The following is a 26,519-nucleotide window of genomic DNA, read 5'->3' as shown; positions in this document are numbered from 1 at the left end:
ATCTCGAAAAAGTGCTAAGTATGCCGTATTGTTTCTGGCGACAAGCAGCAAACACTTGCAGAACCCTGCAGGAGGCAATGGAATAAAGGGTAGGCAGATGCTAAACAGTGGTGGGCATTGCAGATCACTTTAACTCTTCGGCCTTTTATCCCTAAATTCAACATATGATTGGCGAACAGACAACATATTTCGGCTGCATGTTCTCAAAAAGCAAGGGAAGTCCGATTATAGTAAAGGAAGCCTTCGATAGTACAAATGCCACAAGGACCGGACAGTTTACGAAACCCATGTTGATGATTAGAAAATTGCCCATACAATCCCATGGCAGCGGGTTGTGCGTACCGGATTGACGGTGAAAGACTCCATCGCTTCATCGGCAAGGACAGCCACTTCTGAAAAAGTAACGCCCTAAGTGTCTTGGATGCGGGTGGGAGTATGAAACTCCCCATTATTTGAATCTTTCCTATGAATCATGCCATCAATTTCCAGAGATCGGGAACAACTAAAGTGTTCGTTCTTCAAAGACAAATAAGTAATTTTGGTCAGGAACTAAAATTTTGGTCAAGAACTGTTTCAACATTAAGTAGAGTATTCCGGGCGAAACGCCTGGGGCGGTACGGCAGACGTTCATCACTTGAAACGCAGCAAATTGTTGTGCTCAATCACCAGCTTGAAGATTATAGATGAGAAGATTGCCTCTCCTTCTAGCTGATCACTCTTGGGGTGCTAAATGCGGTTCAAAATCCTGGCGATTATTTTCCGGTCAGTCATGTATGTTGAATATCCTACTGAATTCTAGATTTAGTTCCCCAAGTCTAGAGCCATTTTGATAAGCTTGATGAATTCCATCACGCTCGACTGCGAGTCTCGCTATCTTAGCTGGGAAGTTTGTTGTAAGCTGATATTATACCTGTCTCGAAATGTCCTCCCCCGCAACAGGCAGGTTTAAGCTAAATGGGCATCCCAACATAAAGGTCATTTGACTTGAAGGCCTGTAGATGAAAATTTGTTGATGTTGTGTGAGTCCCCAGAACAGACGAAATAGGGAGATGGAGAAAATTAAGAGAGTAGGGCGGGCAGCAAGCACCTATCAAAAACGACGACAAGCATGTGCATGCCCGTAGCACCGCTCTACGCTACTTGAGTCTCTGGTTGGTGTTTCAATTAGCGGTCCAGCGCGTTTACGCAGACATGACCGCGTATGTAGGATTACGTCGGGTCCACCGTCGAAACCAATGCGACTGCCGGATCGCCCCGAATCGGAGAAAAACCGCCTCCCCCAGATGGAAAGCCTTTGACCATGAAGGCACGGACATTAGCAAAACAAGTGTTTGATCGTCTTTTTCTCATAATTCTCATTAAGACAGTTTACAGCAGGGAGGGATTGCCATGTGCGCAGCCATAGGGTCAATAATTTTTCAGTGGGCCAAATTTTCTGACAGTTCTACATTATTCCCACCTCGGCACCGACTCCGCACTGGGCATCACCTCTACTACCTCTATCTCTATTTTCAGTAGTTCGTCAAATGGCACGTATGAAAGACCATATAACATATTCGTCCGCCTTCCCATTTTTCGGAATACCTTCATATCCGGGAACCAAGTTTGTGGTATGTCATGAGCCAGAAATTTATTCAGGAATTCCTTCGAAAAAGAAATAATTTCGTGCTACGAATTCATGTCGACCAGTCAGTTACAGAGCGAGTTGCCATACCTCCGCACGGCCCATCCGCCCAGAGACAAATTACCAGACAAATACTAGCTAGAAATCTTAAACGACCAAGTTAGAGAAGTTTCGTATTTGTTGTTTTAGCAGTGTGCTTTGTTCTATCATTCGTCTGCCTGATTCTGTTGAGTATCAAGATCCAGGAACTTTGCGACTAAAGTGGGGTGCGTCCAGAGGGATCGGGGTCTGAGACGAGTGGGTCTTGCTGGGCAGTTAAACAGGTGACGTGTATCGTTTGGTCCCTGGTCACAATCGCGACATATGTCATGCACGTTGGCATCAATCTTTGCTCTATAGGAATTGAAGCGGCTGCATCTGCTGGATCGTAATTCACCCGGGAGCTATTCACCGCATCTGCTACCGTCTCTGCATGAAAACGTATTCGTGTTCGTAGTAGGTTGTCGACAAGGGTTCTCTCCCCAAAAAAATGTCTTTCATATCAGTCCGATAAGAGTTTAGACTCAATTATAACATAAAGGTCCGTTTTTTGCTTATAACGAACGGAATGACGCTTAGAGACGCCTATTCGCAAATAAGTCTACCTAGAGGAATACCTTCTATTTGTTGCTGTAACCACATATTTGCATATGGAGGTAGCGATAAGCCACGGTGGCCTTTCATATATATTCATAAACTGGGATTTTCCATGTTAGAATCGTTAATGTGATGATAATAGAACTCAAGACCATTGTTGTAAGAGTCAAGAGTATTAACTCAGCACTCCCAACTTTAAAAATGTTCGCATATAGTGCCTATTGGCAAGTCGTTTCGTCATATCAATGCCCAAGAAAAAAATCATAATTTTAGAAAATAAAAAATAATAAGGAAATCAAAGGAGTTTGGAGTTTAATTTTTACAAATTGTAAACTGCAAATGTACTTTAGAGCCATAGACGTATATGTATATACCAAACAATCATCTTCAACCTGATAAATGAACTTCCGAATTGATAATAAACCCCTACTAAAGAAGGGGCGACACTTGGAATTATGAAATTTTTGGCTAATTTCGATACAAGAAATTTGCGATGACATGAAAATTTAACAAGACAAAATCATAAAATGATAAGACTACCAACTAAAAGGCAATGAAAACTAAACCAACGAAGGAGATCAAAGATCATTTTCAACTTACCCGACTCGAAAACCAAAATCCAAGCTCCGTTAAAAAAGAGTAAAATTCCAAAACAAAATTCAATGGAGTTACCAAAAGCACGCACGTAGTACAAATAGTCATCAAGTTTTTCCCAAAAGGTTTGGCGACAAGCATCCAGCAGGAATAAGGTATAAGTGGCTAAGGAAACAAGAACCTAGAAGAAAAACTTTTCATGACTTTGTACTTTTTTTCAATTTCAACAAATCTACCTTTACAACAACCTCTACAGAGAAAGCCGTTACGGCCAACAACCATGTTGAGGGAGAATGACGACGCCATAAGGCCACCAATAGACATATGGGAGCCAGGACTAGAAACGCGCATACGGTTAAGGCACGGAAATGGCGTTTGCGCGATGGGTTACGAGCAGCACTCAGTGACATTAGAATTGGTGAGACAATGTTGTGAATGAAGTGCAGTAGAGCGGTTATCAACAGACTTAAATTGCGGCACAGACGTACAAAACGCTTATCGGGAGCCAAAGAGGTTAGGCCTGTTTGCAAAGCCAAAATGTAGAAAAGCACTGCCGAAACGGTGCCCAAAGATTTTTCCTCCTCATTGTCAAAGGTCAAGAGATACCATTGGAAGGCCTTGCCAATGTAATGGGAAATAACTGATATAACCGAGGTCATGCCTAAGACAGCTGTCAAAGTTCCACAGCCATCTACCAATAGCGTCTGTAGGGTGGGTAAAATGTTGGTGGTATTAACTTCGTCACGTAGCATCATTGACACAAATCCTTGGGTGATTCTAAAACATAGAATTAGTTATGGTAAATAATTTTTATGAGATATCACATTTCACTTGTGTACCTTATGGTCCAGAATACCCTTAAAACACTTGGCACATTGAGACGCTGCCATTCATTTTCAATCAGCGCTGAGAGTCCAAAGTTACTTACAAAATTCATGGCATACTGATAGCCATTGTACACCGTTTTTCCAGCATCCATGGCGCTGATTAAAAGTGTGATTTTTGTCAACATCAAAGGAACAGCGTCGGCAACTAAGGGTAAATATTTAAGCATTCTTGGCTTTAGCGGTAGAGTGGCCAAAATAATGGGACTAGCAAAAATCACTGGCATAGCCTTTTGCAGTATGGTATAACGAGGTCCCAGATGTATGTAGGCAAACAGCATTCCCATAAACCATTGCGCCACCACATGGGGAGCTATGGCCACCACAACACTGCCAGTGTCAAGTAAACGCGTCGTATTCATGGACAATACATCCTCCAATATGCAGGGACTGTTCTCCATTATCGCCAGCGCTGACACATTGGACCAGTGTGAGAGGAAAGTTAGACCCAATGATATCACAAACATATACACCATCACCAAATGTCTGGTCCATAGCATTACTATACATAAAGCACATATGAGGCCTGTAAAGAAACGAAAAAAGGAAAAAGATTAAACATTTTTTAGAAGATAGTTGTTGTTGTAGCAGTTTATTGTGTTCTATATTTCGTCTGCATGATTCGGTTGAGTGTCAAGATCCAGGAACTCTGCGACTAAGATGGGGTGCGTCCACAGGGATCTGGGTCTGAGTCGAGTGGGTCTGACAGGTGACGTGTATCGTGCGGTCCCCCGGTTACAAACATACATCTTGCACGTCGGCATCAATCCTTGCTCTGTAGGAATTGAGGCGGTTGCATCTGCCTGAACGTAATAGAGCCAGAACTACTCTGGTTTGCCGGTGGAGGTCAATTTCATCAGGTGCAATGGAAGGCGGTCGTTCTCCAAGGACTACCTTCAACCGGCAGCCATTTACCGCATCTGCTACCGTGTTTGCAAGAATGTTGTGTAGACCTGGCGCTGTATAACTTACCACAGACCGGCCAATTGCTTTGTACGTGGTCAACAAGGTTTGCCACGAAGTCCGTTGCAGTTTAACTACAAAAACGATACACTTCCCGGCACTGGCCTGGCAATATTAGGGCTAGGATGCTGCCGTTGCGTAAATTGCCGTACTGGAGAGGTCGGGGGGGTCACATAGTCCGAGGACGCCGAAGGCGACGACGACGACGACGCTTGTGACTCACTGCTGGCTATGTTCACACAGCACCTTGCGATACAGCCAGTATGACTATACTCCCGTAGTGAAGTGAGGCCAGAGCAAGACCGGAAATGTACCCACTCCATGCACCGGTTACATCTCACCGACACCGACCGATGATGAAGGCGGTTCTGGCAAACCGAACAGAACCAGGGTCCGGGGTTCTTTTCAATCCCGGCACGGACCAGAAGCGTGCGGAGAAGGCACTCCGGGATGTGCCTCTCCCATGGCGAAAAAAGACGAACACATACACTGAGGCGGCAGCCCTTGCCGATGAGGATTCCATCGGGTCAATCCGGTGCGTACAACCGGCTGCCATGGGATTGCATGCACCCCAAGTGCTGCCAGCAAGTAACTTGAGGACCTTGTTGAAGATATTGGGTTGCCCAAAAAGTAATTGCGGATTTTTTAAAAGAAAGTAAATGCATTTTTAATAAAACTTAGAATGAACTTTAATCAAATATACTTTTTTTTACACTTTTTTCTAAAGCAAGCTAAAAGTAACAGCTGATAACTGACAGAAGAAAGAATGCAATTACAGAGTCACAAGCTGTGAAAAAATTTGTCAACGCCGACTATGTGAAAAATCCGCAATTAATTTTTGGGCAATTCAAGCCCAACAACTACTACAACTAGTAGTAGTAGTTGTAGCCCCATTTTCATGTGGATGTGGCGATTCTCCCAGTAGCTCACAGCTAAGCTTCTCTTGACAGCAATGAACACACATCGGGCCTCAATGTTCCAGCCTGTGTGATGCTTACAGCTATCCCGTGCCGTATAGAATCTTATGCAGATCTAGCAGCGCAACACTATATAGCAACATTGTGAACTATATAAACCCTCTGTCTTCATACACTTTCATTTCATTTCAAAGAATCGACAAATAATCTAAGAGAATCTAAAATTCATAACAAATACTAAAAATTACACAATCACTGCACAAAAACTAAATGAAAATTTATAGAAAATGCAATGCGAACAAGGTGTGAAACAGAAAGTATAAAAGGCTTTTGTTTTGATAAAGAAAAACAAGTAAAAAGGCATTAAGTTCAGCCGGGCCGAACTTTGGATACCCAACACCACGGGTATATATGTACACCTCCTTTCATCACAACCCGGTGAAAAATGCATACCTTATGCCCCCATAGCAGCTTTATCAATATATGGTCCGATTTATGGAAATATGGTCCGATTTGAACCAAATTCGACACGGATATTGAGTGGAATAACAAGTACAAGTCATTGTTCATTTTTGTAGAACAAAATATTGGTCTTTGTGGAATCCATATCCAAATATAGTCACTGTGTCAAATTTCAGCGAAATCGGATTATAAATGTGTCTTTTATGGGACCAAGACTTTAAATCGAGAGATCAGTCTATATGGCAGCTTTATCCAAATCTGAACCGATCTGGGCCAAATTGCAGAAAGTTGTTGAAGAGCCTAACACAACTTACTATCCCAAATTTCGGTAAAATCGGATAATAAGTGCCCCTTTTATGGGCCCAAAACCTTAAATCTAGAGATCGGTCTATATGGCAGCTATATCCAAATCTAGACCGATCTAGGCCAAATTGAAGAATGATGTCGGGTGGCCCATCAGCAAAATCGGATAATAAATATGGCTTTTATAGGCCTAATACCCTAAATCGGCGGATCGGTCTATAAGGCTAGATCGTCTTAGATTTTTACGCTGTTCAAGAACATGTATACTTTATAGGGTCGGAAATGGATATTTCGGTGTGTTGCAAACGGAATGACTAAATGAAAATACCCCCTATCCTACGGTGGTGTGTATAAAAAGCGGTCTGACATATAATCCAATTGCTGTTATGGATAAAGCAGCTTAATTGAAGCAGAACAAAAAACTAAATATATGCAACTGGGTATATGACGAAGTATTTTTACTGCATTTTCCCTGCAAATAGAACGAATGCCTAATCATTTTCTCAAAGACATTAAAAAAAAATTCATTAAAATTACAAATTCTAAATGCCGGCCAACTAGCAATCGCCTTTTAGCAATGCATTTATTAAAAAAAAAATTTGTTGAATATAAAGCCAATTGTACTTTTTTCATTCATTTAAGATATAGTAGGACACATGCAACATTAATTTTTTTGAAAATTTGAAATATTCCCTCGAATATAAAGGTATTGATCATAGAACGAGAACTAACAAACTTGACCGACACGATTAGATTTTTATTTTTAATGAGGTTTATCATATTATGAAAATTAATTTTTTATTGTGGTTTCGCGACCACAATGGGCCCTAATTAAAATAAAAAGTTCGGCCGGGTCGAATGTTATATACCAACCACCATGGATCGCATTTGTCGAGTTCTTTGTTCGGTATCTCTTTTTAGGCAAACAAAGAATAATGAATAAGAACTATTATGCTGTTGGAGCTATAACAAATTATAGTCCGATCCGATATTTCAGTCCATTCGTATAAGAATTGGGTCTTGTAGAGGCTCAAGAAGCAAAATCGGGAGATCGGTTTAAATGGGAGCTGTATCAAGCTATAGATCGATTAAGACCATATTGGATACGTATGTTGAACGTCATGGGAGAAGCAGTTGTACAAAGGTTCTGCCAAATCGGATGAGCATTGCGCCCTCTAGACGCTCAAGAAGTCAAGATCCCAGATCGGTTTATATGGCAGCTATATTAGGTTATGTACCGATTTGTGATATATTTAGCTCAGTTATTGAAAGTGATAACAAAACAACTCATGCAAAATTTCAGCCAAATAGGATGAAAATTGCGCCCTCTAGAGGCTCAACAAGTCAAGATCCCAGATCGATTTATATAGCAGCTATACCAGGTTATGAACCAATTTGAACCATACATAGTACAGATTTTGAAAACTATAATAAAACACCACGTGTAAAATTACAGCCAAATCGCATAAGAATAGCGCCCTCTAGGGGCTCAAGAAATCAAGACCCAAGATCGGTTTGTATGGCAGCTATATCAGGTTATTAACCGATTTAAGACATACTTAGCAAAGTTGTTGGAAGTGATACTAAAACATCATGTGCAAAATTTCATTCAAATCGGATGAAAATAGCGCCCTCTAGAGGCACAAGAAATCAAGACCCAAGATCGGTTTATATGCCAGCTATATCAGGTTATGAACCGATTTGAACCATACATTGTACAGTTTTTGAAAACTAAAATAAAACTCTACGTGCAAAATTACAGCCAAATCGGATAAGAATTGCGCCCTCTAGAGGCTCAAGAAGTCAAGTCCCCAGATCGGTTCATATGCCAGCTATATCAAAACATGGACCGATTTGAACCATACTTAGCGCAGTTGTTAAAAAGTGACACCAAAATACCACATGCAAAATTTCATTCAAATCGGATGAGAATATCGCCCTCTAGAGGCACAAGAAGTTAAGACCCAAGATCGGTTTATATGGCAGCTATATCAAAACATGGGCCGATTTGGCCCATTTACAATTCCAACCGACCTACACTAATAGGTACTATTTGTGCAAAATATCAAGCGGCTAGCTTAACACCTTCGAAAGTTAGCGTACTTTCGGCAGATAGACGGACGGAAGGTCAGACGGACGGACATGGTTAGATCGACTTAAAATGTCATGACGATCAAGAATATATATACTTTATGGGGCCTAAGACGTATATTTCGAGGTGTTACCAACAGAATAACGAAATTAGTATACTCCCATCCTATGGTGGAGGATATAACAAGTAAAAGCGTCCTAAGTTAGGCCGGGTCGAGTGTTATATACCCTTCAAGGACCGTAGAACCGAATTCGTGAAGTTCTTTGCCTGATATGTAGCTCTTTATAGGAAAACAAAGTATAATGGATAAAAATTGCTATGCTATTGGAGCTTTATTCAGCTATGGGCCGCTTTCGGACTATAATTTTTTTTAATGTTGGAGACCATAGTAGAAGGCACTGTACGAAATTTCAACCAACTCGGAAAAGGATTGCACCCTATGGGGGTTCAAGAAGTAAAATAAGGAAATCGCCTCCTTTGGGAGTAATATCAGGTTATGGACCGATTCAGACTATATTTGGCACGTATGTTTAAGGTCTTCTATGAAAACGTTGTACAAAATTTATTTATTTATATTATTCTTAATACCAATACATAAGCCTCCTCGGGCAAAACAAATGTGTTACAATTATATATACTCCTAAATAGTTTGATATGCCCGACCATGTCAAATGCCTTTGTTTGGTCCGGTGCCACGAGGACAGTCCTACTACATGGCCTGTGCTGACTGAAGCCTGGGCAAAGGTGTGCGGTGATGGCATGCAAAGCAGTTGCTGTGCTATGCAGTCTTCGAAATCTATGCTTGGCAAATGAAAATTCTCCAACGAAGCTCGGGAGGAGTACTGCCTCAAGCGTCTTGGCTACTGGTGAGAGTAGGTAGATCGGTCTGAACGACTCCTCCTTACTCGGGTCCCTTCCAGGCTTCTGTATCGGTATGACTCCGTCCATCAAAGCAGTTGTTGTGCTAGGCAGTCTTCGAACTCCATACTGATGCTCGGTAAATGGAATTTCTCCATCGAACATCGGGAGGTGTATTGCCTCAAGCGTCGTAGCTACTGGTGGGAGTAGGGAGATCGGTCTGTACGACTCCCCCTTACTCGGATCCTTTCCAGGCTTCAGTAGCGGAATCACTCTGCCCATCTTCCAGGCATCGGGTACTATAAGAATGTTCAACGACATGTTGAGGACAGTTGTAAGGTACTCGACTTCAGGTTGATCCAGATTCTTCAGCATCAGTGCAGAGATTCCGTCCGGCCCAACTCCTTGGATGGCTTGGAGCCATTGATGACATTCGTAACTTAACCATGGTTGTTGTTGTTGTACACCGAGGCGGCAGCCCTTGCCGATGGAGGAATTCATCGAGTTAATCTGGTACGTACAACCGGCTACCGTTAGTCCACGGTAAATTGTGATGGTTGTTCTTTGGCTCGGAGACCACGTATACGCCCAATGACTATCCTCCTAGCCTTGTCCCTCTCGGGATGATCCATTAATTGACGGTTGAACAACCTGGCGCATTTCTACGGGTCAGTAACAGTTATGTTGCCAAAAGTGATTGAGGTCATTTCATCATTTCTTCTGGGGTTTGAGAGTGATTTAACAGTATACCACAGCTTGCCTAAAGCGGTACCAAAGTTACATAGTTTCAGGTGCCAAGTCAAATATTCCGTTTATGTACCCTGTTTATTTCTAGATTCAGTACGCCGATTTATCGGGTTTGTGTGGCCCGTGCAACGAATCCCTTGACGAGTACCACTACCTGCGCCGGGAAATTAGTTCTTGTTGTTGAATGAAGGAAATGAAGGAATACATCGGGTCAATCCCACAACCCCTTGGTGTATTCAACCGGGTGGTATACAGCGAACGATTGCTGCGTTAATGCCACGGAATTTCCTCTCAGCAACTAACACATAAGAGGATGTGTCAGCGGCGATTGGTGTAATCTCTGAAGACGATCCAATTGGCCTTCTTGTCTTCTTGTGATTAATAAATGTCAGGCGCTATGAAGTCGGGAGGTCGGTTGATGTTGAGTATTATGAGGAATTCTAGTTGAGGCATCCTCATTCACTGTGCAGAACATGGAGCCTTCAATCTGGTTTGCCAAAGCTATGCCCCGCTGGTCGTTATCTAGGGGAGAACTCCATATAACTTGTTGTGCACTAAAGTCTCATAGAAACAGGCGATTATGACCAGACAGTATTCAATTAATTAATTAAACTCGGGCATTAACACACAACCACCTACCGGAGGTTGTTGTTGTTGTAGCAGTTTGTTTTGCAACTAGAATGTGGTGCTTCCAAAAGGATCTGGGTCTGAGTCAAGTGGGCTTGGCTGGGCAGTTAAACAGGTGATGTGTATCGTGTGGTCTCTGGTCACAATCGCGACATACCTCTTGCACGTCGGCATCAATCCTTGCTCTGTAGAAGTTGAGGCGGCTGTCTCTACCGGAACGTATTTGAGCCAGAACTACTCTGGTTTGCCGGGGAAGGTCAATTTCTTCGGGTGGAATGGGAGGCGGTGGTTCACTGTAATATGATAACTTGTTATACTCGTATTTATAAGAAACTTTTGATGAAACTAAGTAGACTAGCTTGTTCCTTTAATGTTGTTTGTTTGAAAAATATAATAAAAAGAGTCAGTTTGTTGACAGAAGCTTTACAATTCAGGTGTGGGGTTCCCAAAAAAAAAAAAAAATAAATAAAAAAAAGAAGACTCAAAAAAAAAAAATTTTTTTTTAAATATGGATTCACGCCCTACTCGAGAAAGAATTCTTTCAGCTTTGAAAGCTTCAAATGTGGAATTTCCAGAAACAGCGTCAATTGCACAATTGAGAACATTATATGATTCTTTGCAAGTTAACGGTGGTCCATCAAAGCAGACTGAATTGCCTTCTGGAAATGTGGTTTCTTCTGATTCTGCTGGGAATTCATCTGTAACTGTCACTACAATGTCATCCAATACTTTGAATGAAACTCCCGTTATTAATTCCGCAACTGCCGATCCTGAAAATTTGCTTCAGTCATTTCAATGTAATGGTGAGTCCACAAATCAAACTGAATTGGTTCTTGGAACTGCCGCTTGTTTTTCTGCCGCACGGACTTCAACCGATTTAATATCTAGAAATACATTGAGTGTCGCTTTTAATAACAGCGAAATTGGCGTATCCTGTGCAAATCTTCGGCAAACACAGACTTCAGTGCCTCCTTCCGTAATTACTTCCGTACCTTCCGTCTATAATTCTTCTGCTTCCGTTCCTGTAAATACAGTTCAAAGACAATTTCCTGGTACTTCAGGGACTGCTGCTTCTGTTTCTGCCGCCCGGACTTCATCAGTTATTTCCGATTTAATGAATACAAATACATTGGGTGTCGCTTTTAACAATAGAGCAATTGGCGTGTCCTGTGATGTTCTTCCGCAAACAATTGTAAAGCTTCTGTCAACAAACTGACTCTTTTTATTATATTTTTCAAACAAACAACATTAAAGAAACAAGCTAGTCTACTTAGTTTCATCAAAAGTTTCTTATAAATACGAGTATAACAAGTTATCATATTACATTCACCAAGGATTAAATTCAACCGGTAGCCATTTACCGCATCTGTTACAGTGTCTGCATGAACGTTGTTGACTTGCTTGATATGCCGCTTGATCTAGAGGTTCTCTCTTATAGCGCTCAACCTCACGCTCTAGATCATGTAGATCTACCTTAAGGCTTCTGAGCGTTGGATGTCTATCCACAATGTGATGATTTGGATGGTCTCTGCGATAACAAACCAAAAGGTATTGCTTTGACAGCAAGTAGTTATGTCTTCGCAGTGGTAGGATCTTTGTCTCCTGATGGAGGTGGTCCAAATGAGAACTGAGGAGGCAACCGGTCGCAGTTCGGAGGGCGGCATTCCGACAGATCTAAATATTATTCCACTGCATCTCACAGAGCTGACGAGACCTCACTGGCGCTGCATAACTTACCAGATACCCACCGAAGGTAACTGGGGTAGGGTAGTAACTGACCGGACCTCTATGTTCTTCCATGTAGATGTCACTAGCGCCAGACGCAGGCGAGATGTGTCTATACCAGACCTGCTCCGAGTACTTAATTTTTATACCAGCAGCGAAGGAATGGGGTATATTCATTTTGTCATTCCGTTTGCAACACATCGAAATATTTATTTCCCATCATATAAAGAATATATATTCTTGGTCAGCGTAAAAATCTAAGACGATTTAGCCATGTCCGTCCGTCTGTCTGTTGAAATCATGCCACAGTCTTTAAAAATAGAGATATTGAGCTTTAATTTTGCTCAGATTCTTTTTTTTTGTCCATAAACCAGTTAAGTTCGAAGATGGGCTATATCGGACTATATCTTGATATAGCCCCCATATAGACCGATCCGCCGATTTAGAGTTTTGGGCCCATAAAAACCACATTTATTGTCCGATTTTGCTGAAATTTGGAACAGTGAGTTGTATTAGGCCCTTCGATATCATTCTCCAATATGGCCCAGATCGGTCCAGATTTGGATATAGATGACATGTGGACGGATCCGCCGATTTAGGGTCTTAGGCCCATAAAAGCCACATTTATTATCTGATTTTGCTGAAAATTGGGACAGTGAGTTGTGTTAAGTCGGTCGATAAACTTCTTTAATTCGGCTCAGATCGGTTTAGATTTGGATATAGCTGCCCATAAAAGGCGCATTTATTGTCCGAAGTCGGCAAGCAGTGGTTTCTATACATAGACCCTTGCAATGAGAATCGCAACCTCCAGAATATTCCCCTTTGTTATGATTCCTCAATGGCCTCTCATAACTCGCCTTGTCATAACGAGTATCACAGGTGATAAGTATTTAAGGAACAGCCTGTGTCGGACGGCCTTTCACTGTCTACTCCATAAAGAGCATCTCACCACCCGAAACATGTGGACGGGCCCGGTAGACGATGGGTATTTTTATACCCATCGTCGTTAATGAGCAAAATCAGTCTATCCATATTCGTCCATTCGTTCAACAGATAGCCGAAATCACGATAGTGTTTGAAGGAATGAAATTTTTCATAGATACTTCGTATTGATGAGTATCACAGGACGGCCTTTCACTGTCTACTCAATACAAAGCATCCCACCACTCGAAACTTGTGGACGGGCGCGGTAGCTCCCAGCTGAACTTCTCGTGATGACGTTGAACACCAAACAAATCGTACCTCAGAATTTCAATCCGTGTGGTGCTCATATAGTAATGCCATGCTGTAGTTGAAGTGTAGTGGTGGCAATTGATGACTGGCAGTTGAAAAATTTTCCAAAAGCGCCCATTTGTTGCCATTTTTAGATTATGAAATCTTAACTTATATCAAAACAATTATGATCTAATGTGATTTCGCATAAGCATTTCCAACTAAAAACGAGCCAAAATAGTGGCATTTTGGCAGATAACAAATTGTTGACAAGCAATAAATGATAAGTATATGACCGCTTCCACCTTACGGTTTTTATCACAGCCAAAAGTAGTTCACGCAGCATGAACCTACTTTAGATTAGGTGATAATAGATACATTTAAATTGCATATAAAATAAATCATATGAAAACTTGACAGCATACAGTTCTGATGAAATGTTTCCAATGCTAGTCTCTCAAAGCAACTCATTAATTAAGCATGCAAAAGGTATAAAACTGACATTTCAATAACTTAATTCTATGCTACCAACATTAAGGTTCAAATCGAATTTGATAGGCTAAGGCTGCATGCTTTAAATTCAAAACTGGAATCTTAAAGCCTGGCTAATGTGAGTTATTTTAAACTCCATTTTCAATTATAATTCACGGTCCAGTTTAAAAATGCTTTTATAACGAAAATTCAGTTTCATTATAAACTAGTATAACCAGATGATGTTGTCGATGATGATGTCGAAAATGATAGATGAGATATTAATATAATGAGACATTCGACAAGCTTGATTTAGAGAAGTGCAATTGGAAAGTTTTAAATTATATTGGGTTGCCCAAAAAGTAATTGCGGATTTTTCATATAGTCGGCGTTGACAAATTTTTTCACAGCTTGTGACTCTGTAATTGCATTCTTTCTTCTGTCAGTTATCAGCTGTTACTTTTAGCTTGCTTTAGAAAAAAAGTGTAAAAAAAGTATATTTGATTAAAGTTCATTCTAAGTTTTATTAAAAATGCATTTACTTTCTTTTAAAAAATCCGCAATTACTTTTTGGCCAACCCAATATAAAAAATTCGAAGCCTGGCGAGAACGTCACAAAAAAAAAAAAAGCAAAGGTGGTTCCCCTCCTAATGGTGGCGACATCTGTGATGTACTTTGCCTTGTAAAAACTTCTCCCCAAAGACGCCGTGTTGCGGCACGCCGTTCGGACTCGGAGCTTAAACTTGAATCAGAGAGCAGTCATTGTGAGAAGTTTGCCCCTGCTCCTTAATGGAATGTTCATGGGCAAATGTGGATGAGTTAATATGGACCTGCGGTTGATTTTAAACATATAAGTCAATTATCGCTTTTCGATTATTTTTCGATAAGTTTATTCATCCAGCTTGCTATAGGCAAACAAGTGATACATGCTTTATTTTAGGACCTATTAAATGTTACTGCTTTTTGATAGCAACTTTAAAGTCTAAACACACAAGATGAAACTCTATACGTGATAAATCTTATATATAAAAATCAATTTGTGCTTGTTTGTATGTTTGTGTGTTCCTTATAGACTCAGAAACGGTTGAACCGATTTTCTTGAAATTTTGACAGATGGTGCATAATGACCCCGTGGTGAAAATAGGGTACTACATTTTTTGATATCTGATTTTTTTGGTGCATAATGACCCCGTGGTGAAAATAGGGTACTACATTTTTTGATATCTGAAGGGGGCGAACCCTCCCCCTTACCCTAATTTTCAGAAACGCCACATCTCGAAGATGGGTGGTGCGACTTAGGCGAAATTTTGTGTGCTCTCATATAGCACCCTAAAAAATAAAAATTTTGTATCCCAATTTCGGATGGAGTAACTAGGGGGGCTGCCCCACCCTAAAACCTACCAAACATATATTTAGACCAATCACGACAATTTAGGACTCAAATGAAAGGTATTTAGGATAAGAAAACGTATCTGATATCCACTTGCCGGACCAAGTGCTAGGGGGACCACCCCAAGCCCCAAACCACCCCTAGATCGGACATATTTACCGACCATGGCAATATTGGACTCAAATGAAAGGCATTTGCGAGTAGAATACGAATCTGATATCCAAATGTGGGACCACGTTTCTGGGGGTCCACCCCTTTCCCAAAACACCCCCCAAACAGAACTTATTTATTTACTGACAATGGGAATATGGGGCTTAAATAAAAGATATTTGAATGTAGAATACGAATCTGATATCCAAATATGGACCAAGTGTTTGGGGGGCCGCCTCTCACCAAAAACATCCCCCAAAGGGGAAAAATTTACGACCATAGAAATATGGTCTTTGGGAGTAAAGCACACTAATATCAATATTCGGGAAAAGTGTCTATGGGGCCACCCCATCTTCACAACACCACCCAAATAGTATTTTCTGACTATTGCAATATGAAGCTCAAATAAGAGGGTTTTTAAAGTGGAACCCGAATCCGATATATATTTTCAAGGCCAACTCACTGAGTGGCCGCCCTGCCGACTATGGAAATATGGGGTTCAAATTAAAGGTAAGTGGGAGTAGACCACGTATCTGATATCAAAATTAGGGGCCAACGCCCATATAGGACGTATTTGCTCACCAAGACAATTTAGGTCTTAAAGAGAGTGGAACTAAATATGCATAGTTTTTAGGGCCAATACCCCAAACCGGACATATTTGCTGACTTAGATTAGAAAACGAATTTGAGGGCAATGACAATATGGGGTTCAAATAAATGATATATAGATATATGAGAATAGAGCACGTTGCTGATATATTTTCCAGGCTTATTGTTTGGGGGACCACCCCAATCCCCAAAACCCCCCTAAATCGGGCATATTTACCGACCATGTCAATGTGGAGCTTAAATGAAAGGTATTGGGGGGGGGGGGGGCAGAGCAAGAATTGATACCCATTTTCGGGACCAATTTTCTGGGGGTCTACTCCTTTCCCAAAATACCCCCAAAGGGAAAAAATTTTTCGACAATGCCAATATGTGGCTCAAATGAAAGGTATTTGAGCTGAGAAAACGAATTTGATAACCTATTTTGGGGTCATGTGTTTGGGCGGCCCCGCCCCCTTTACCCAAAAACACCACCCAAAATTAAAAGTGGACCGATCGGGACAATATGGGTATCAAATGAAAGGTATTGGAAAATAGAATACGAATACGATATTAAAATTTGGGTCTAAGTACACATCGGGCTGCCCCAAGCCTAAAATTCCCCCAAACAGACATATTGGGCGTTCATGTCAATATGGGCCTCAAATGAAAGGTATTCGGGAGTAGATTACGAATCTGGCATACTAAATCAGATCGAAGTTCAGTTCGGGTTCAGCTAACCCGCCAAAAACGCCTTATATGGCCATATGACCCATCATGACTAAATGGGACTTGGTTTTTTTGTTTGTTTCGTAGAATCAAAAATGGCTGAACCAATTTTCTTCAAATTTTCATACATTGTGTTAGTTTATCTGGCTAGGCTATATAATTTTTAGATATCGGATGGGGGCGCCATCCAAAACCAAAAATGGATCAATAGGCGCAATATGGGTACCAAATGAAAGGTACTGGAGACTAGAAAACGATATTGTATTAAAATTTGGTTCCAAGTACTCAGCGAGCCTCCCCAACACAAAAACTCCACTAAACAGATGTATTCGACGTTCAAAGTGGACCGATAGGCACAATATGGGTACCAAATAAAAGGTATTGGAGACTAGAAAACGAATATAGTAATAAAATTTGGTTCCAAGTACTCAGCGAGCCTCCCCAACACAAAAACTTCTCTAAAGAGATATATTCGAAGTTCATGTCAATATGGGACTCAAATGAAAAGTATTAGGCAGAAGATAACAAATATGGCATAAAAAATTAGGTCCAAATAATAGGAGGTCGCCCCACCCCCAAATGGGCATATTAGCCGACCATGTTCAATTCTAGGTGGCGCTTTTCTTCCAAAAATAAGTTAAATTGATTGATTGACCCATTATGACAATATGGGACTCAAATGAAAGGTATTTGAGAGTAGGAAACGAATTTGATATCCAATTTTGGAACCAAGTGTTTTGGGGTACGCCCAAAAGCACTTCCTAAACTGAACTTCATTTCCGATAGTGGCAAATCAACGGTATTTGGGAGTAAAGAACGAATTTGATAACTTTTTTTTAGGGCAAAGTGACGGTGGCCGCCCCAAAACATCCTCCAAACATTTATTTACTAACCATGGCAATATGGGGCCCACATTAAATGGATTTGGGAGTGCAGCACGAATTTGATATCCTTATTTGAGTAGAAATGTCTGAGTGCCATCCATCCCCTAAAAAGCACTTCTCATTACCTTAATTTTCAAAGCCACTAGATCTCGGAGATTGGTAGTGCGATTCGTTCAAAATTTTTTGAACTCTTACAGTCAAAACAAAACATGGTTTCAAATGTTGGGGTCGGGTGCCTTGGTGGCCGTATGGGACTCAAATGAAAGGTATTTGAGAGTAGGAAACGAAATTGATATCCAATTTTGGAGCCAAGTGTTTTGGGGTACGCCCAAAAGCACTCCCTAAACTGAACTTCATTTACGATAGTGGCAAATCAACAGTATTTTGGAGTAAAGAACGAATTTGATAACTATTTTCAGGGCAAAGTGACGGTGGCCGCCCCAAAACATCCTCCAAACATTTATTTACTAACCATGGCAATATGGGGCCCACATTAAATGGATTTGGGAGTGCAGCACCAATTTGATATCCATATTTAAGTCGAAATGTCTGAGTGCCATCCCTCCCCTAAAAAGCACTTCTCATTACCTTAATTTTCAAAAGATTGGTAATGCGATTCGTTCAAAATTTTTTGCACTCTTACAGTCAAAACAAAACATGGTTTCAAATGTTGGGGTCGGGTGCCTTGGTGGCCGTCCAAAACCAGGCAAATAGGTATATAGACCAATCACGACAATAAAGAACCAAAGGTACTTAACTTTAATTGGCTATGATAGAATATTTGTTCCACTAGCCGAACGTAGAATAGCGTTCCAAGCGTCTCGAACTTCTGCGCTCATTCTAAAATATCTGACACCAAGTTTCGAGGTGTCTCCCACAACTTGATCTTTCCATCGGGCTTTTGGTCTTCCCGGGTTGGCGTGTACCACCGTGTTTGCCTTCAAAAGACTTCTTTGCTGGAGCTTCTTCATCCATTCTGACAACATGAACGAAAGGTGCTTGAGAGAAAACAACAAATTTTATATCCAATTGAAGAGGCATGTGTTTTGGGAACTGCCCCAACCGAAAACACCTCCCTATTATATAAAAGCTATTTGATGTTGAAATTGATTGATTTTCGGGAAATTGATACTCATTTTTGGGACAAAATCCCTGGGGTCCATTCCACCCTCAAACATAATTTATTTACCGATCATGTCATTATGGGGCTCATATAAAATGTATTTGAAAGTAGAGCACGAAGCGTATATCTACATTAAGGTCCAAGTGCCTCTCTAAAACGTAAATATTTATCAATACTATAATATAGGATTCAAAATAAAGGTATTTGGGAGTGAGGTAAAAGTTTACCCTGGAACCGAGAAGGGACACACTTCTCACACATCAATAAAAGCTTTTCGATTCAAGTTTAAAGCCAATGATAAGGGAATCTTTTTATAGCCGAGTCCGAATGGCGTGCCGCAGTGCGACATCTCTTTGGGGACAATTTTTTACATCACCATGCATGGCAAATGTAGCCAACATTAAAAAGTGGAGATCACCAACGCTTTAAATTTTGTCCGATATTATCGCCAGGTTTTGAACGCAGGCGTTCAGCGTTATAGGCGGACATAGGCTACAATGGCACGAATTCGGAATACACATTCAAGGCGATGTGTCCCAGCCATAAAAAAGATATTAGAGAGTAAAAGAAGGCGCAGCGGACCGGGCCAGGTTCGGCTAATTATTATATATTTTTATAGCTTAAACTCGACCTACACAACGTCATTATGCATAAGACGAATTCGGAATACACATTCAAGGCGATGTGTCCCAGCCATAAAAAAGATATTAGAGAGTAAAAGAAGGCGCAGCGGACCGGGCCAGGTTCGGCTAATTATTATATATTTTTATAGCTTAAACTCGACCTATACAACGTCATTATGCATATTTTTGGTAAACAAAAATTTATTATGGTTTATTTTTATAAAAATTCTCCAATAATAATATAGCAGTGGATTGCGTTTATGGGGCTTTGGCGGGCGATAGCTGATAGTGATAACAAGACACAAATCCATTCAAATCCGCCCCGGCCGACCAAATAACCAAAATAGTACGTAGATTCGTTATCAGCACCACATTTGTAAGTTTATAGAATGAAAAGAAACCAATATCATCGCATTGCAATTGTTTTTACGTTTTTCCATTCTTTTTTTTTGTCTTATTTGTTTTGAATGAACAAATTATTTTGGATAAGGCACAGCAGAATGAAAATTTAAAATTTAATGCCATTTTGATATCACAATGTTCAAAGGAGAAAGGTAACTTTCGCACAAACATTTTCAATGAATTGCATTTGTGTTTCTCCCACGAACCACGATCCATTAGGAAACAAAGGGGGACACGTTTTTAGTGTGAATGATGGTTGTCAAGTCATGCTTTAGTTAGTAGACAATACTGTTAAATATTTGGAGTATACTGTTACCAGCTCATTAGATCCTACAACAATGTAACAAATACAAAGATACAGCAAGCTCATTGAGAGAATGACTGGGCTCGTATGTTTTTTTGATCTAAGACCTGAGCCCCATCAAGCATGTTTAGTATTTAATGAAGCAAAAACTGGAAAATGCATTGAGGAATTACTAAAACCACTCGAATTAACACCTGGTCATAATGAGATGCCCTCATAAGACTGAGTATAGCAATTGAACCAGAATAGATATTTAAAATGCATCAGATCCAAGAAAAGACACATGAGGAACAGTCCAATACCCTCCATTTATTTATAGACTAAAAGCCAGATTTCAAAAGTCCCATTCGTTAAAAAAAAAACAAGTTAGTGGTGTAATTTCTCAAGTCAGCACGTATTGGGTTGCCCAAAAAGTAATTGCGGATTTTTCATATAGTCGCCGTTGACAAATTTTTTCACAGCTTGTGACTCTGTAATTGCATTCTTTCTTCTGTCAGTTATCAGCTGTTACTTTTAGCTTGCTTTAGAAAAAAAGTGTAAAAAAAGTATATTTGACTAAAGTTCATTCTAAGTTTTATTAAAAATGCATTTACTTTCTTTTAAAAAATCCGCAATTACTTTTTGGGCAACCCAATATTTTGCAGGAGAAGCCCAAGCAAAGGCAGAAGAAGATCGTCATGACATTTTAAGTCGATCTAGACAAGTCCGTCCGTCTGTCTGTCGAAAGCATCCATACTTTCGAAGGAGTAAAGCTAGCCGCTTTTTTTGCACATTTTGCACAAATACTTTTTATTGGTGTAGGTCGGTTGGGATTGTAAATGGGCCAAATCGGTCCATGTTTTGATATAGCTGCCATATAAACCGTATAAATCAATCTTGGGTCTTGACTTCTTGAGCCTCTAGATTTTACTTAAATTTTGCACGTGGTGTTTTGGCATTACTACCAACAACTGCGCTAAGTATGATTCAAAGCGGTCCATGTTTTGATATAGCTGCCATATAAACAGATCTTGTGTCTTGACTTCTTGAGCCTCTAGAAAAAGCGCAATTCTCGTCCGATTTGACTAAAATTTTGCACGTAGTGTTTTGATGTCACTTCCAACAACTGCGCCTAGTACGATTCAAATCGATTCATAATCTGGTATATCTGTCATATAAACCGATCTTGGATCTTGACTTCTTGAGCCAATAAAGCGTGCAATTCTCTTCCGATTTGGTTGAAATTTTGCATGAGGTGTTTTGTAATGACTTCCAATAACTGTGCAAAGTATGGTGCATATCGTTACATAACCTGATATGGCTGCCTTATAAACCGATCTGGGATCTTGACTTGTTGACCCTCTAGAGGGCGTAATTCTCATCAAATTTGGTAGAAATTTTGCGCAACGTCTTCTCTCATGACTTTCAACATTCGTGTCCAATATGGTCTGAATCGATCAAAAGCTTGATACAGCTCCCATATAAATCCATCTCCCGATTTTGCTTCTTGAGCCCCTACAAGGCGCAATTCTTATCCAAATGAACTGAAATATTACACAATGACTTCTACAAAGTTCAGCATTCATTTATGGTCCGAATCGGACTATAACTGGATATAGCTCCAATATCATAATATTTCTTATTCCATATTCTTTGTTTGCCTAAAAAGAGATACCGCGCATAGAACTCGGCAAATGCGATCCATGGTGGAGGGTATATAAGATTCGGTCCGGCCGAACTTAGCACGCTCTTAATTGTTAAAATATACAGTTATGGGCAAAAAAATATAGACAGAGGATAGACGGACAAATAAAGGATTTTAAAGCACATAAAATGAGAGCTATATCGATGGTTTTTTGGACTTTTTATTGAATGAAGACTGCAAAAACAACTAGACGTCTGTCTGTGAATGCGGCAAAGATTAAGGCTCTTTTCTTCAGAACAAATGTTACTTCAGGCGTTGAGGCTGGTATATAATGGGGATGAAAAAGGATTTGTTCATGATATTCAATGTGAAAATCGAATGATTGCACATAATGTTGTCGCCAAGATAACTCTTGGCTTGCGCCAGCTTTATAGCACTAACTTAGTATTACCTCGATATATTAAGGAACGACTGGTTCATGCTCTTATAATGCCACATCTCCTGTACTGCCTATTCAGACCATATTAAACACACATGTTGAATATCATGGGAGAAGCCATTGTACAAAATTTCAGCCAAATCGGATAAGAATTGCGCCTTCAGAGGCTTAAGAAATCAAGATCCCACATCGGTTCATATGGCAGCTATATCAGGTTATGTACCGATTTGAACCATATTTTGCACAGTTTTTGGAAGTCACAACAAAAAACACTTCATACAAAATTTCAGCCAAATGAGATGAGAATTGCGCCCCCTATTGGTTCAAGAAGTCAAGATACAAGATGGGTTAATATGGCACCTATATCATAAAATACACTTCATGCTCAATTTCAGCCAAATCGGATGAAAATTGCGCCATCTAGTGGCTCAAGAAGTCAAGATCCAAGATCGGTTTATATGGCAAGTATTTCAAGTTATGAACTGATTTAAACCATACTTAGCATAGTTGTTGGAAGTCATAACAAAGCACTTCATACAAAATTTCAGCCAAATGCGATAAGAATTGCGCCATCTAGTGCATCAAAAAGTCAAAATCCAAGATCAGGTTGTATGGAAGCTGTATCAGGTAATGGCCCTATTTAAACCAAACTTACCACAGTTGTTGGAAATCAAAACAAAGTACTCTATGCAAAATTTCTGCCCAATTGGATAAGAATTGCGCCCTCTGGTTGCTGAAGAAGTTAAGATCCAAGATCGGTTATATGGCAGCTTTACCAGATTATGGACCGATTTGAACCAAACTTATTACAATTGTTGGAAATCAAAACAAAACATTTCAATCCCATGGCAGCTGGTTGTTCGTACCGGATTGACCCGATGGATTCCTTCATCGGCAAGGGCTGCCGCCTCAGTGTACAACACTGATACAACAACAACAACACATTTCATGCAAAACTTCAGCTAAATCGGATAAAAATGAGGCCCTCTAGAGGACTACAAAGTCAAGATCACAGATCGGTTTATATGACAGCTATATCAGGTTATGTATCGACTAAAACCATGCTTAGCACAGTTGCTTGGAAGTCATAGCAAAATACCTCAAGCAAAATTTTAGCCAAATCGTATGAGAATAACACCATCTAATGGCTCAAGAAGTAAAAATCAGGTTTGAGTAGTTTTTTAACTTATGTTAGAAAAAGTACGTCTTATGCATCGTGTGATTATTTATAGGCCTGATGGCTTCGCATTGCATGAAGTGAAATAAATAAATAAAAAAAAATCCAAGATCGTTTTATACGGTAGCTAGTCGAGTTTTGCGCCGATTTAAACCATACTTAGCACAGTTGTTGGAAGTCATAACAAATTACTCATGCACAATATCAGCCAACTCGGATAAGAATTGCGCCCTCTGGTAGTTAAAGAAGTCATAACAAATGACTTCTTGTTAAATTTCAGCCAAATCGGATAAGAATTGCACCCTCTATTGGCTCAAGAAGTCAAGATCAAAGATCAGTTTATATGGTAGCTATACCTGATGGACTGATATGGCCCATTTACAATCCCAACCGATCTACAATGATGAGAAGTATTTGTGAAAAATTTCAAGCGCCTAGCTTTACTAATTCAGAAGTTAGCGTGCTTTCGACAGACGGACGGACGGACATGACTAGATCGACTTAAATGTGGTGATAAGCCTACTACTTTCAAAAGTAGGTGCGGTTTTATGTCGATGTCATTAAAATTCACTTTTCTTCGTTAAATGATCATAAAATATTACGAAAATACTTGATTGTTATGAACGCATATTGGCTTAGGAATTAATTTTTTTATTTTAATTTAATTTATATAAAATTATGCCAATACTGTCCGTCATTCCAAGACAAAAAAACTAATTATTTGGCTGCTTAATGGAATGACGTTAAAAAAGTCCTATAATATGTCTCCAAATGGAACAAATAAATCTTTGGTCCAGAATGGTAGTTACCAAACTCAAAATGATGCCTGACGGATACCATTCACAAACCTCAATATCTGTGTTATTTGAATTCGCATGACATCTCTGGTCTGATTTAATAAACAAAAAATCACATAGTTTTTTTTTATACATTGTGTTTAGCACACTCACGCAAGCAAATAAATACATATAAGCAATATTTGCCTTTGAAAACATTTAGCATCATGTGGTGTAAGCAATTTGTTTATAATTTTTGCATTTCTTATTGATTTGCCTAACAGGTTGATGGTGGCGTGCCCCCCCTCAACCACCCCCTCAACCAAAAAACGAAAAATAAATAAATAAGCAAAACAAAAATTTTCGTTTTTCGTTTTGAGATGCCATTCTGTCATCACACAGGTCAAAGTAGAATGAACAAAAATCCAACAACAATATAAACAAGTACACGAATGCAAACAGCAAAACGAGATGATGAAATAGGGAAAACAGAAAAAAAGAGTAATAAAAAACATATGATTAATCCGCAATAACTCACTCACCCAACAGACAGATGAGAAATTTGACTAATGTTAGTCCAAGCAGGTCCGAGATGTGTGTGTCTTTTGCAAATTCATCGACTAGTCCTCCAAAGGATTGACTTAAAACACCAGCACCACCAACACCACCGCTGGCAGGGGAGACTATGGACTCGACGACGCCTGCAGCGTCTTCTACAGTGACGGCGTCAGTCACAGTGGCGCCAAGGCTGCTAGCACCACTACCACCTCCGCCGCCTCCTCCTCCGCTGCTGGGCCAACCCATGTCTATTTTAAGGATTTCATCTATAACTAAAATGGGCGGCACTCGCATCATCACATCCACCATGCCCAAAACTTTGGTTCTTATCGACATTGTGCGATGGTGTCGACGGTGGGGCTTTTCGTCTCAGTTGAGAAAACAGTTTCTTTCGAAATATATTAATTCTTCCGGCCACCTCAGCAATGTTGTTGTTTTACAATCTCCTCCACAGCTGACGATTTTGCAAATAAAAAAAAGTAACTTCTAGACGGGCAGCAACAACAAGCGACATTCAACAAAAATTTTTATCTCATTAACTGGCCGAATGTATGCCGTATTTTGAAATGCGTCTGGTCTTTGATGGGGTTTTTGCAATATAATAAATGAACGGCTGGCTGATGTGCTGTGCTGTTTGATAGGCAAAGGGGCAGCTCACGTCACGTATTGCTATTTGCAATAATATTCTCAAGGTCTTCCTTCTCTAAGAGCCAGCTACGGTGTATGTGTGTGTGTATGATATTTCTTGCTAGGAATTCTTTGAGTGCAGTCTGAAAAAGGAATGCTTCTTTAGGTTGGTTTGTTGTCTTTGGTTAATTTAGTTGGAGATGGTTGGTTGTTGATTGCTCGGTTGGTAGTGCTGTTGTGTGTATGTTAGTTTGTGGAAGAACACAAGTGTCACCTCGACCGCTGTTTTGGTGTAGAAAATGTTGTCTAGAGTTCAATTCAGTTCCCGATTCCTTTGGATTGGTCTATTATTAACTGCACGCTAAAATGCTAAGAAATGTTAAAGGCCTCTCCGTCAGGTTCGTTTCTTTTTTTCGCAATGCACAATGACAGCAAGACGATGACGGACGGACATAAACCCACTATACAAACGATTCAATCACCGAACTTTCGGCTATGTGTTTTTTTCTTTCTTTTTTATTTACTGTAGCACTTGGTGTTTGTAGGCTTTGATTTTGAAAACGTATATTGGGTATTTATTATATTCTTATATTCTATAAATTATTTTATCATTTTTGCTTCACTTTCGACTAATTTTTTTTGGTCTAACCGATTGGTCGACTTTTTGTCAAAGTCAATATTCGATATTTAGTGATTAAACAAATAATCGAGTATGATATCGGGTAATCGACTTTAAGCGAATCAAATAATCGATTAAAAAGTCAAGACTACTCATAGACCAAGATATGTTAATTTACAGGTAGAAGTAGTTGCCCAACATCCAAACCATGGCGAAACAATTAAGGTGGTCTCGTTTGTAAAGGGTGATTTTTTAGAGGTTAGGATTTTCATGCATTAGTATTTGACAGATCACGTGGGATTTCAGACATGGTGTCAAAGATAAAGATGCTCAGTATGCTTTGACATTTCATCATGAATAGACTTACTAACGAGCAACGCTTGCAAATCATTGA

General features: G+C 40.0%; 1 protein-coding gene across 3 annotated transcripts in view; it reads right to left on the bottom strand.

Annotated features, from left to right (window-relative positions):
• LOC106082218 (protein TRC8 homolog) overlaps window positions 1-26,162 on the bottom strand; it is a 32,221-nt gene extending 6,059 nt beyond the window's left edge. Inside the window, exons 1-5 of one of the 3 annotated variants that reach the window (XM_013244601.2) lie at window positions 26,031-26,162; window positions 24,864-25,649; window positions 3,694-4,264; window positions 3,091-3,631; window positions 2,861-3,035 (exon numbers count right to left, since the gene is read on the bottom strand). In XM_013244601.2, the coding sequence (XP_013100055.1) occupies window positions 2,861-3,035; window positions 3,091-3,631; window positions 3,694-4,264; window positions 24,864-25,215 (1,639 nt within the window). In that variant the 5' untranslated portion in view covers window positions 25,216-25,649; window positions 26,031-26,162. Of the gene's footprint in view, window positions 1-2,860; window positions 3,036-3,090; window positions 3,632-3,693; window positions 4,265-5,631; window positions 5,681-24,863 lie in introns of those variants that run through there. The other 2 variants (XM_013244603.2, XM_059363494.1) reach the window with 2 other exon arrangements.
• Window positions 26,163-26,519: the final 357 nt, after the last annotated feature.

This window comes from Stomoxys calcitrans, chromosome 2 (assembly GCF_963082655.1).
Source record: "Stomoxys calcitrans chromosome 2, idStoCalc2.1, whole genome shotgun sequence".
Taxonomy (NCBI): domain Eukaryota; kingdom Metazoa; phylum Arthropoda; class Insecta; order Diptera; family Muscidae; genus Stomoxys; species Stomoxys calcitrans.
The sequence above is the reverse complement of the archived record's forward strand: the minus strand, read 5'-3'. Positions and strand labels throughout refer to the sequence as shown.